At 49.3% G+C, this 13283-nt stretch overlaps 1 protein-coding gene across 4 annotated transcripts in view; it reads left to right on the top strand.

Annotated features, from left to right (window-relative positions):
* CCDC88C (coiled-coil domain containing 88C) overlaps positions 1-13283 on the top strand; it is a 151593-nt gene that overhangs the window by 134167 nt on the left and 4143 nt on the right. For 3 of the 4 annotated variants that reach the window (XM_017546945.2, XM_017546946.1, XM_017546948.2), the window contains 4 exons: positions 5324-5512; positions 7299-7355; positions 9933-10001; positions 10998-11287. In XM_017546945.2, coding sequence (XP_017402434.1) covers positions 5324-5512; positions 7299-7355; positions 9933-10001; positions 10998-11287 — 605 coding nt within the window. The remainder of the gene's footprint in view (positions 1-5323; positions 5513-7298; positions 7356-9932; positions 10002-10997; positions 11288-13283) is intronic. The other variant, XM_017546947.2, reaches the window with a different exon arrangement.

Genomic DNA, 13283 nt, shown 5'->3' with positions numbered 1-13283 from the left:
AACCTCCGCCTCCTGGGTTCAGGCAATTCTCCTGCCTCAACCTCCTGAGTAGCTGGGATTACAGGCACGCACCACGATGCCCAGCTAATGTTTTTTATTTTCAGTAGAGACGGGGTTTCACCATGTTGACCAGGATGGTCTTGATCTCTTGACCTCGTGATCCACCTGCCTCGGCCTCCCAAAGTGCTGGGATTACAGGTGTGAGCCGCCGCGCCCGGCATGAACAGGATTTCCAGTCGTGTGTGCTGTATCTCATCAACTCTCAGGAGCCGTGAAAGCTGCGCAGTTACTTTATATACCACTAGGAGGAAAGACGCTGGCGGTCAAACAGCACAGGACCACCACTTTGAATTTTTATTACGCTCGTGTTGAAAGAGCTTTTCTAAATAAGAATTCGGTTTTTTTACACACATATAAAAGGAAAATAGGAGCAAGATGAGTTGTTTATGACAATGACAGTTTTGTCACCATGGCCACCTGGCCAGTGGTGACTGTGAGACACCATCAAAACTGCCTCTTAATTTCCGAGATGTTAAAGTATAGAAAAAACCGTGTCTTAGAATCGATTAGACACAGCATTTACCTTAAACATTGTTAAATTTTCAGCCTTTTAATTATCATTTTGGGGGGGATTGCTTAATCCCAGGCTTGTACCCCGAGTCATTTATATTTTCACAAAGGACACCATCTGAAGAACCCAGGCTATGCCTGAGACCCACGAGGTCTTGGAGGTGGAGGATATAGCACTGAAGAGCAGCGACAGGCCACCCTCTGAGTGTGGGATGTGCACACGGTTTTCAGGGGGCACATTCACAAGGACCTGCTGTGTCCCTTCAGATGCAAAAAGAGGCCTGCTGCAGTGGCTCATGCCTATAATCCCAGCCCTTGGAGCGGCCAAGGCAGGAGGATCACTTGAGGCCAGGAGTTTGAGAACAGCTGGGCAACACAGGGAAACCCCCATGTCTACAAAAAAAAATTTTTTTTAATGAGCCAGGTGTGGTGGCATGTACCTGTAGTCCCAGCAGCTCAGTAGGCTTGAGCCCAGGAGGTCACAGCTGCAGCAAGCTGTGGTCACACCATTGTAGTCCAGCCTGGGCGACAGAGTGACACCCTATCTCTAACAGAAATCATGTGCACATACATTGTTCAGGGACTAACATGCCGTCATTCTTTCTTTTTTTTTGAGACAGAGTCTTGCTCTGTCGCCAGGCTGGAGCACAGTGGCACAGTCTCGGCTCACTGCAACCTCTACCTCCCGGGTTCAAGTGATTCTTCCACCTCAGCCTCCCAAGTAGCTGGGACTACAGGCGCATGTCACCACGCCCAGCTAATTTTTGCATTTTTCGTAGAGACTGGGTTTCACCATGTTGGCCAGGATGGTCTGGATCTCTTCACCTCATGATCCGCCCGCCTCGGCCTCCCAAAGTGCTGGGATTACAAGCATGAGCCACCGAGCCCAGCCCACACTGTCATTCTTTATGGGGATAAGATTAGAGTCAGCACCATAAGACAGGGCGAGAAAAAGAAAAAAATTAGAGGACTCACATGCAAGTAAATGATAAGCTTAACTTTTTTTCAATCTAGAGGGGCTCTGTTGCCTCAGGTTTTTATATTGGCTCCTGTTTAACTTTTGGACATTTGTCCTCTCAATTTGTATTACTCTTTAAGTGGAATTAACTATAAAGTCTAACTGAATTAGGAAAACTTTCAGAGAAAAAAATGCCTGACTGCTCCAAAGTGATACATGAGCGAGCAGGTCCGTGACCATGATTACAGTGAGTAGCAGCTGCCCCGTCTTGGGCGTTCCCTCTGGGTTCAGCCCCCTTTAACTACTTCGTGTGCTTTATGCATCTCATTGAATGCTAATGACCCTGTTGAGCAGGTGGAAGCGCCCTCCCCTGTGTAGAGCTGAGAAAGTGAGGCTCAACAGTGTGAAACACTTCCTTTGGGTAAGCGGGACCCAAATGTAGCTCAACCACACTCCGGAGCCTGAGCTCTTAACTGCACGCACTTAACTGCATGGACTGCCTCCAGTTAAAGCTGTTTTGGTCCCTGAAGATGCTGAACAAGAGCCCAGCCCTGAGCTGGCCACAAGGACACCAACCTTGAATAAGTTGATCCCTTATTCTGTGGCGTGAGCCACCATGGCCACCAGGTGGTGCTGTGGAGGAAGAAATAATGGAAATCCTGATACCGACTTTAATCTGACATCAGAAATCGGTTAGGTCGATTAATGTTGATAGAAGACATGTTTAGGAAGTTGGCCCAACTGTCTGCTTTGTTAAGACACTATAATTTGAAGGCTAAGGAGTGGAGGATTGAAGTGGAGGATGTGTATAGAACTCAAAGGAAATCATGACTCTTCTTGGTGTTGAAGGGTTTTTTCGGTATGAAAAAGAGGTATTTAAATTATTTTAAAACTTATCCTGCCAAAAGATTATTTCAGAGATACAAAATCATTAGTGAATGCTTCAGGTAGACTGATTACAGCGCCTTGAAATGTATTACTGAGTGTTTCCAAGGTCTCTGAGTGGGAACAGGAGGATTGTGTAAGCCGAGCTGTTAGGGACCCTGTCATTAAAATGGATGAGTAAGAGAAGCTGGGCCCTAAATTAATAAGCATTCAAATTTAATAGTTTGGCACACTGCAATTGAAAAATGATCTAAAGCATTGGCTCCTTGGGCAGTATGTAATTCTCCTCGCGTGCTGAGGAAGTAAATTGTTGGCAGTCAGGTGCCTTTAAATTAATTAAATTGAGTTAGAGCACAGATGATTCACTGAGCCCTGATTCTGGTCTGAGTACCGGGTACAGTTTTCATCTTTCCTGGGCAATATGGGATTCTGATTTTTCTAAGTATATTTAGCTAATTTCGATTCATTTGTAATTATTGTTCATTTCATTTATTTGTGTTTTTTTTTTTCCTTCCTCCTTTGGGTTATCTGATTGATAACAATTTAGCACCTCAGCGCAAAAAGAGTCCCTTTTTGAGAAGCAAAACCAAGGACAAAGACAAGTCTCCATCAGCCCACCCAGCTCTCTCTAAACGCCTGCGGTTCTGGTCTTCCTCCGACATCCCAGCCTCTCCTAATGAGTCTCTCTCTTTCTCAGACATTGGAGATTTCTAATCCCTTTCCTTTGTCATGTGTCTGCATTGTGTATCCTCCTTCATTTCTGAAATTCAAACAAACCCCCCCCAAAAAAAATCTAAAAGGCCAAATGGCCAATGGCAGACCCCTTCTCCTGCCCCCAGTTCCCAGCTTAAAGTAGCCGGCGTGGATTCTGATTTCAAAACAGAAGATGGGTTGTCACCCTCCCTGGACTGTGTCTTCAGCACAACAGTTTTAGGGGGAGTCTCAGGATACACGTGCCCAGGTCCGTGGGCTGGGATTTCCCTGCTAAGTAAGTCGAGCAGCTGTGCGCCTCTCCTGCCTCTTGCACCTGCGAGCTTCTGTTTTGCCCGTGTGTCAAGCGGAACTGGCGGGTGGTTGCTGCACTTCCTAAAATACACAGCCTCTGTCAAGTGAGAGGTTTTTTAAGACTTGTTCTTAAGCAGCTAAATTTAAAACTGCTGCCCCTTTCTCCCCTTCCTCTGTCAGAGCCCTTGAGTCTTTGGCCTTTTCCGGGAAGGCCCTCACAAAATGCGCTCTGTTTTGAAAGACCGATTGCTCCTTTCAGGCATTTTGACTAATTGGATTGATTTTGCCCAGCCAGAGTTCAGCCCAGAATGAAGTTTTATGACTGTGCTGTGGTTTTCTGACATCTTGGATGCTGAAGTTAAAACAGCAGGAGACAGAAAGAACATCAGCACACAAATCATGCCTCGCGCAGGGGGAAATGGCAGCCGGCCAGCGAGGCCATTACCTACGGAGCATTTCCATCTCCAGCCATCCCTCTACCACCTCCGTGATTTTTGTCATATCCTGACACCATCCATATGATCACCTGCAGAAATGTGATCACCTGTATGTTTTCCCTTACGTTGATCCAGTTTGTAGTTAAATGCATTCAAAGGAAAGATTAGTATCAGTCCTGTAAGTGGAAAACAAAAGTATCATCATAAAAACAAGGTAACTGTGAGAATAAACACATAACTACTAAAATGTGAGTGTTGGCTCAGGCGCCACTGACTCCATCTCACGAGCCTCGCTCTGGGAGCCCTGGGCTGCCGTGGCGCCGGGTCCTCCAGCCCTGTCTTCTGCGCATGCTGTTGGAATCGTGCTGTTTCTCTGTCCACTGCTCATGCTAACTGTTCGCTCATCTCCGCCTCCCCTGTGAAGCCTCATTTTAGCTTCACCTGTAGGATGACCTGTCCCAATTCATTCCACCTGTCCCCGTTCATTCCACCTGTGCCGAATCAGGCAGACTTGAATCTTGCTTCTCATCAAGGTTATCTTTCTAAATCCAAATTCCCCCTTGATTTCAAATCATAAGCTCTGGGCACTTAAAACTGCACAGTGAGCCCAGACTTTGAGTGGCTGGGAGGGCAGACAGCTTGACGGGCAGAGGAGCTGAACCACACAGTGGGTCCTGGCTCTGGGCTCCGTGGCCCTCGGGCCACATGGAGTGGGACGCTCAGCAGAGTGCTTTGACTGCTCTTAGGAATGCCAGCCGTGTTCCTTTTTATCTTGTGTTTGGAAAGCCTGTCCTCTTTCCTGTGGGGTAGTTGGTTTTATGGGGTGTTTTTCTTTCATGATTTTATATATGATTTTAATTTGGCCAGAGTTTACGTTCCAGGTAGGAAAGTTAGAGATTTCAGAAAAGCACAAGATACAAGGTAAAAATCTTTTTGCAGTGAGTCTCACCATGTGCAGTTAGTCTCACTGCCTTTTTAAATATATATATAGTAAGGTTAACAATAAATTTGTGTTTGAAGTCCTTAGTGAGTCTAGTTGGCAGGACCTTCAGATCGTCAGCTACGGGTTTGGAGCTGAGCAGACACCTGTTAGGACCTCTGGAAGTCAGGGATTGGAGTTCCAGACAGTGTTGCCCAGGAGATGTGCCCTAGAATGAATATGTTGACTTTTACCAACAGTTGGTTCCCGCAAGGGCCCCCTTCATTTCCTCCCAGCCTCTCAGGGCTGGTGGTATGACCTCAGCTTTAGAGCCAGAGCTGCCCTCATGGGCCTCCGACCCCAGCCTGGAGCCAAGCCCTCTTGCCCCCACCAGTCCCCATTTAAATTGCAGCCTGAGAGCTGTGGCAGCCCCGCTTTTGTCTCTGTGGTCCTCGTGCCCTGCTGCACCGCTTCTAGGCCATGGTGTGGTTGCCCAGCTTGGACACAGGACTTGGCAGCCTCATTTCTCAATGTCCTCTTCTGCCCCAGGCCCTGGGGACCTAAAACCAAAGAGAGGCTCCCCACACAGAGGCAGCCTCGACCGCACAGATGCCTCCACCGATCTAGCCATGAGGTCCCGGCCCTTGGAGCTGGGCTCCCGGACCTGCTCAACCTCAGCCACCACTCCAACCCCTTCCAGCTCCACCCCCATCGCCCGGCACCCAGGCCGCACCAAAGGTGAGTTGCAGGCCCTTCCAGAGCCATGAGCGCTGGGACTAGTCCTTCCTGAAGACCCCAGGCTCTTGGAAGTTCTGAGGGGTGGTGAGCAGAGGGGTGAGGCTGCTGGCAGGCTTTGGTGGCATAGATGCAACTATGCTTACCAGCCAAGGACTTTGAGCAAGAAACCTTCCAGAGGCCCAATTGCAGTGGGGCCTGAGACCCCATTGCCATCTCTGGCATTCAGGAAGTGAAGGCACCAAATGGCTCCAGAAGGGAGGTAAAGGGAGGCTGAGAACCAGACTGTGGGCTAAAACCAGGCAACTGCCTTTGCCCTACCTTGGTAGAAGTTTGGAGTTTTTTTCTCTAGAGAAGATAAATTACATATTTTAAATTTGTGTGTGTGTCTTTTAAATTTTTTGTAGCGATGTGGGCTCATCATGTTGCCCAGGCTGGTCTCAACCCTCTGGCTCAAGCAGTGCTCTTGCCTCTGCCTCCTAAAGTGCTGTGATTACAGGCACTGAGCCACCACACCTGGCCAAGAAAGGATAGAGTCTCTGAACTGGGAATTCACTGACACAGTTGAGGCAGATGTCCTTTACTGAAAACCAACAGGTTCAGTGAAGGATTTACAAACTCCCTGTCTCCAGGATGCCAGGAGTTCATATCTTTAGGCTTGAGATTAAAATACTCTTTGAGTAATCTCATTAGCCTGAGAGAGTCCCAGCAGGATAGCTCAGCCAGATCTTGCCAGGTGACACTCCAACCAGAGATAAGAGAAATGATTGCACCCAAGAAACAAGAACAGGATGCTATAAAAAAGCAACAGAGAAGGGAGAAGCATTTGGAAATTTAAAATATGCAAAAAGAAAGGAAGAGATAATGCTTCAAACTGAAAAGGGCATTCCCCTTATAATTTGAGATAGGAAAATATCCAAAGAAAGAAACAGCTGAAGGAGTTGAAAGTGATTGCCTCTAGGGTGTTGGAAGTCATAGCAAGAAGGGCTTAATTTGCGTAAATAACCCCACCCTCCTGACTCTTAAAGCCATGGCCATACGAAACCTTGAATCTGACCAACAAAACAAAGCAACAGAGACAGGGTCCCCAACCCCAAGGGACCCTCACACTCCATATATCCATCGCTGGTGGGCTTGTCACCATCTCCAAAATGGAGACCCTGTTGTCATTTTGGAGGGGATCCAGGGTCTGCTTTTAGGTTGTAACTAGCAAGATTGCGGGGTGGGACATTTTTTAGTCTTCATGGAAAGGCCGAATGCTCAATGGCCTGGGAATTCCAGGTCTGTTTCTGGTCAGAAACTGTTAGCGCAAGGTTTAGGCCCCAGGAATTCAGCCTCTCCCCTCAAGGGGTAGATTCTGATTTTGTCTCTTTTTCTTTCTTCTTCCTCCTGCCACCTGGAAACAACTTGACTGCTAAAAGTGAACTGCTCTCAGGGCTGGCCTCTGAGGCTGGAAGGGGCTCCCCAGGACACTCAGTGTTCAGCTCTTTTTATGTCATCTTTAGGCCAGAACACACCTTTGGTCCACACATCCCAGCCACAGCAGAGGCACAAGTGTGATTTAAAAGGGATGGGAATCGGGAGTGTCAGGGCTGCCCCAGCAGGAGAAATAGTGGAGGGGTAGGAGAGGCAGGTCCCAAGGGCACCATCTGCACGCCACTCCCTCATCCTCAAGAGCTGGAGCTGCTGGGATCCAGGTGCCAGGCAAGGTGGCGGGGTTCCCTGTGGATGAGGGATGTTCCGTAACCCTGACTTACCAGCCTTGTTTTCACCTTCGGCTATAACTCAGATGACAGCCTCTGCGAGCCATCCCTGGAGTTTGAGGTCCCCAACCACAGACAGTACGGTAAGCAGGGAGGGTGCTGTGCCCTCCCGCCTGGGTTCCCAGACTGGTTTTTATCCACGGTACCTTTCTTTTAAGCTGAGTCCCACAGGGGAGTCCAACACAAAATGAAGGTGGGAATGCGGGACCCATTCTTCCTTGCCCTTCCCAGGGGGCTGCGCGTGTAGCTTCTACTTACATACCTCCAGTGGTGGGGAATTGGCTACCTCCCAGGCATCACAGTTTTGGAAGCACTGATCTCTTCACGCCTTCAAGTACCCTTCCAGGTTGGCCCAGGTGGGGAGCGTTCTTTTTTTAATTATTTAGAGACAGGGTTTCTCCATGCTGGTCAGGTTGGTCTCGAACTCCTGACCTCAGTGATCCACCTGTCCCAGCCTCCCAAAGGGCTGGGATTATAGGCATGAGCCACTGCGCCTGGTCTTTTTTTCTTTTGGAGACAGAGTTTCACTCTTGTTGCCCAGTCTGGAGTGCAATGGCACAATCTCAGCTCACTGCAACCTCTGCCTCCCAGGTTCAAGCGAATCTCCACTCTCAGCCTCCCGAGTAGCTAGGATTACAGGCATGTGCCACCATGCTTGGCTAATTTTGTATTTTTAGTAGAGATGGGGTTTCTCCATGTCGGTCAGGCTGGTGTCAAACTCCTAACCTCAGGCAATCTGCCCACGTCAGCCTCCCAAAGTGCTGAAATTATAGGCGTGAGCCACCGCACCCGGCCAGGAGTGTTCTTTTCAAGAAGGTCCATTGCTGTCCTCACTTGGCTTGCAGTTGCCCATGGTGGCTCTGAGGTATATTTAGTCTTAGAAGTTGTTAGGAGCACTTGTCATTTGATTCGGGCATGTTATCAATTTCTGCAGAAGGGAGACAGTAAACACTGCCTGCCTTCTCAAAAATTAAAAACTGCTTTGATTTAATTTTTGAAAAGCAACCCTAGAAGGGTGAGAAAATAATCCTAGAAAGACCCCTTGAAGTTGACATCAATTTCGGTTTACTTCTGAAAGGATCGGGAAGTGTAGGAGCTGGCATCACCTCCTACCCCTGTCCACTGTCTAAAAAGCTCACAGTCTTCTACTTGAGTAGAAAACTGTAATGAAGCAATTGAATGGAGAGGAGTCTTACATCTTTACACTGAGTGGAGGCTAATCCAGCAGGAGGAATCCGCCTCGTGTGCTGGGTGCGTCTGCCTGAGCAGCCAGGTTTGCCATCAGTCTGCTAACCTTACGGGCTTTTTTCATAAACCTTTTGTTTCCTCTAGCTTCTCTTAGGAGAAGGAAGGGAAAGGGATTTGCGATGCAGTGCTTGAATAAACAATGGTGCTTTCGGGGCCTTTGATTGGCATCATGGTTTCCTTGTACTGAAATGTATTTCCTTTTTAAAGAGAGCTGTGCATTTGTTTATTTCACATTTTCTCTGCCCAGGGAGGGGACCTCTTCTGTTCTTAGGCTATTCACTATCACCAAGTATGTTTTTGGCTCAGTTTTAAACACGTTTGCTAGCAAGTGTTTTCTGGATGTCTGCTGTTTGCAGAGCGCCTCAGCCCTTGGAACCAGGTGCCCAGGAAAGCTGCGTGAACTTGTCTTGGTGGCACGGCAAGCAGAGGAACCCCACGTGTCTCTGCAGGCTCTGGAGGCAGCCCAGCTCAGCACCTGCTGGGTGTTGGGGGTTGCAGGGACAACTGGAATGCCATCCCTGCCATGGGGGTTCACGGCACAGCTGCATAGACACTCTTGCTCTCGAGATAGGGCTGCCGGAGGAGTGGCCCAGGAGAGGCCTGTGAGCCCTGGAAGGGGTGGCCTGCCCTCTGTAGGGAATGGTGCCAGCCTTCCCGAGAGTCTGTAGTGGGGCAGTGTGGCAGAGCCACCCTCAGGCAGGCGCCCATTTTTGTGGCCAGGAGAGCAGGTGGGCAGGTGCCTTCAGCACTATAAACCTTGATTTTTTTTTTTTCTTTGGGGCAGATGTAAATTTGAGGCACCTGACACAAAGAAGCTGAAGAACAGCAAAATATCTAGGAGAGGGGGGTACCCCCTTCCTTCCCAGGGCCCCAGCACCTGCTTTCTGTGGGTGCCCTGGCATGGCACCTCCCTGGTTACAGGTGCACGTACACGTGTGCACACGTGGTCCTGAACAGCCCTTATCTCTGTTCCTGTAGCTTTGGCTGAGGCTGTCCACAGGTGTTCCAGAAAGCTCTATGCAGTAATAGAGGGCGGCCCCCCACCCCAACCTCTGGTTCACCCAAAGCAGCTTTTTTTTTTTGTATTTTTTAGTAGAGATGGGATTTCTCCATCTGGTGTTGTGTGTGAGATTTCCTTTGTGAAGTTGAAGCTGCAGCCCCAGGCCTCATAAACATAGATAAGCAGAGTCGTCATCTGTTGATGGCTGCTCGTGCTGTGCCCACACTCCGTCGGCGAAACAGGACTTCCTCACTGGAGTGCAGAGGGAGTCCTAGAGTTCCTCCTTCCTGAGGGCGTTGGGCTTAGCTTTGGCACAGAATTGTTTGGGTGCAGTTTTTCTGCGATTAGATGGCTAATCTGGGCCATACCTGGTCATTGGCTTTTAAATTTTAACACTGCCATTTCCTTTCAGTGTCGCGGCCGGGCAGCTTAGACGGCAGTAGAAACACATCCAGCAACAGCTCACCTCTTAACCTAAAAGGTAAGTCTTGTGCTTCTGAAAATTTATTTGGACCAGGCACAGTGGCTTACACCTGTAATCAGCATGTTAGAAAGCCCAGGCAGGTGGATCACTTGAGCCCAGGAGTTAGAGACCAGCCTGGGAAACACGGTGAAACCCCATCTCTACAAAAAATAAATTAGCCACGTGTGGTGGTGCGTGCCTGTGGTCCCAGCTACCCAGGAGGCTGAAGTGGGAGGATCGCTGGAGCCTTGGAGGTCAAGGCTGTAGTAATCTGTGATCACACTATTGCATTCCAGCCTGGGCAACAGAAGCAATACCGTATCTCAGAAAAAAACTATTTGGTGGTTTAGCTCTGGGTTCATATTATTATAATTTAAAAATATGTGAATAGGGCTTTCAGATGCATTCTGACACATTCAGAGGCCACACAGCATGGTTTCGGGCACAGGCCGTAAGTTAGAGTGGGTTGGGGTTCAGCTCCCTTCTCTCTCAGCAGCGCTGAGCATGCAGGCACATCACAGGCCCAAGTCAGTTACTCCATCTGTTGAATGGGGAGAGTCACACTAGTCCATTCTACTGTGGCCAGAGAACAAATGTGGAGGACTTTGATTCTTGGAACACGTGTAGAGTTTGTTTTAGGCACAGAATGTGGTCTTTCTTCATGAATGTCCGCCGTACATTTAGCCCCTAGCACGTAGTAGGTGCTGAATAAGCTTTGAATACATGAGTGGGTGAGCGCTGACAAGGGCAGTGCCTTACAGCCAGTAATCACTTAAACTGTAGAAGAAACTTTCTACTTAACTCATGGTATTTTCTTTTTAAAGCCAAAGTGAAACCCAAAAGGAGTCTAAAAGGTTCTTTAACAGACTTTCAGCCTGGTGGGAGGAAGCCCTGGGTTTTTGGTCAGGGGTTCTCTCTGATAGCTTGAAGCCAGAGGCAGCACAAAGCCTTTAGAAGCTGCCAGAGGGCTGCCAAGACTGATGAGTGTCCTCTGTCTCTTGCCCTGACACCCAGGCTCCTCCGAACAGCTCCATGGCCGGTCTGAGAGCTTCAGTAGTGAAGACCTGATCCCCAGCAGGGACCCGGCCACTCTCCCCTGGGAAGCCGGCGCCCCAGGGCGCAATGCCCTTAGCCGCCACGAGTACCCCTTGCCCCAGAACGGGCCTGTCCCGCAGGAGGGTGCCCAGAAGAGGGGCACAGCCCCTCCACACACCGGAGTGCGGCCCTGCTCGGCCTCCCCCAGCAGCGAGATGGTCACCTTGGAGGAGTTCCTGGAGGAGAGCAACCGCAGCTCCCCGACGCACGTGAGTGACCGGGACACAGACTCGGACGGTCTCTCTTCCCGCGCTGTCTTTTCCTGGCTCAGGATCAGAGCTGCAGAAAGGGATGGGGTGGGGGTGGCGAGGCCTAGGCACAGAGCTGGCTTGGACGTCAGAGGCTTACTAGAGCACTAGCTGGCAAGTCACCGCAGGCCAGCCGCCAGCCCCCGACCTCAGAGGCTGCTCTCCTCTGGGTCTGGGAAGTGAGCCGGCAGAGCTTGCAGCGGGCACCAAGGTGGGGCTCGTGTGTGGCCAGCACCTGACTTCAGGGCTAGGATCTCACATTGGGTTTCATGGCAGAGCTCTGAGTACCCGCTTGCCCTGCATCTTCTCCAGCAGGGGTTGGCAAACTTTTAAGGACCTTGAGAGGGCTCGAGAAGAATGATTTTAGGCTTTCTGGGCCTCAAGTCTCTGCTGTAGCTACTCAACTCCGCCACGTTCGAGAAAGCAAACACCGATCGTATGTCGGTGGATGGACATGGCTGACATCCAATAAAGCTTTACTTATGGATACTGACATTTGAATTGCATATGATTTTCACATGTTGTGAAGTGATCACTTAAAAATGTAGCAACTGGCCAGGCACAGTGGCTCACGCCTGTAATCCCAGAACTTTGGGAGGCCAAGGTAGGTGGATCACCTGAGTTAGGAGTTTGAGACCAGTCTGGCCACCATGGTGAAACCCCATCTGTACAGATAATACAATGTAGAGACAGGCATTATGGCAGGTGTCTTTAATCCCAACTACTCGGAAGTCTGAGGTAGGAGAATCGCTTGAACCCGGGAGGTGGAGTTTGCAGTGAACTGAGATTGTGCCACTGCACTCCAGCTTGGGTGACAGAGTAAGACTCTGTCTCAAGAAAAAATAAAACAAAAACGAAAATGTAGCAATGATTCTTAGTCTACAGGATATACAGAAAGAGGAGGCCAGCTGGATTTGGCCCCAGCTCTACAGCTCATAACCCTAAACACTGCCTGCTGCCATCTTCCTGCCACCTCTCTGGTTCTTCATTTAGCTTTTTGGAAGCTGCACATATATCTTTGAAGTGCTCCGTCTGAATTTCATCACGTGAGCTATTGGGTTACTGAGTGAACGAAGTTCACTGCCTGCAGTTGAACCCTTTTGAGGATTCTTAAAACTTCAATTTTTTCATCTCCCCTTAAAGAAACACATTTGGACTTTGTCTAGCTCTCTAGTAAACCCTGTGACCTGCATTACTAGGGCACGGTGACACAGAAAAGAGTTTCGTAGATACTTACTGAGCACCTACTGTCTTGTTAAGCAGTGTGCATGGTGCCTAGTCTCAAGAAACAAGGCAAACCAGTTCATCAGCAGGTTTTCATTGCCTGCACACACTCCACCCAGCCTTGCAGTTGACACAGATGAGAAGCATAGAGCATGGTCCTGGCGTTCCTTCACTTAAATACTTCTCTCTCCCAAGCACTTACTGTGTGCAAGGCGCTGAAGAAACCAAGCTGAGAAAATCCACAGAGGGCCTGCCCTCGGGAAGTTAAAGGTCTACTGTTGTGGTTCTCAAAACTCAGGCGTATGTTAGAATCGTCTGGGGGCCTTGCCAGACCACAGAACCCATCCCCTGAGTTTCTGAATCAGTAGGTCTGAGGTTAGGCTTGCTGAGAATTTAAATCTTTATAAATTCTAGGTAATGGCCTTGTGGCTAGGTAGGCACCATGACTTAAGAACTGCTGGTCTAGCCGGGCGGTAGCTCACGCCTATATTCCCAGCCCTTGGGAGGCCGAGGCAGGCAGATCGCTTGAGGTCAGGAGCTCAAGACCAGCCTGACCAACATAGTGAAACCCCATCTCTACTAAAGATACAAAAATTAACCTGGTGTGGTGGTGTGTGCCTGTAATCCCAGCTACTCAGGAGGTTGAGGCAGGAGAATTGCTTGAACCTGGGAGGCTCAGGTTGCCGTGAACCAAGATTGCGCCACTGTTCTCCAGCCTGGACAACAGAGTGAG

This window comes from Cebus imitator, unplaced genomic scaffold, assembly GCF_001604975.1.
Source record: "Cebus imitator isolate Cc_AM_T3 unplaced genomic scaffold, Cebus_imitator-1.0 Scaffold193, whole genome shotgun sequence".
Lineage (NCBI taxonomy): Eukaryota > Metazoa > Chordata > Mammalia > Primates > Cebidae > Cebus > Cebus imitator.
This window is presented reverse-complemented; position numbering and strand designations above follow the sequence as displayed.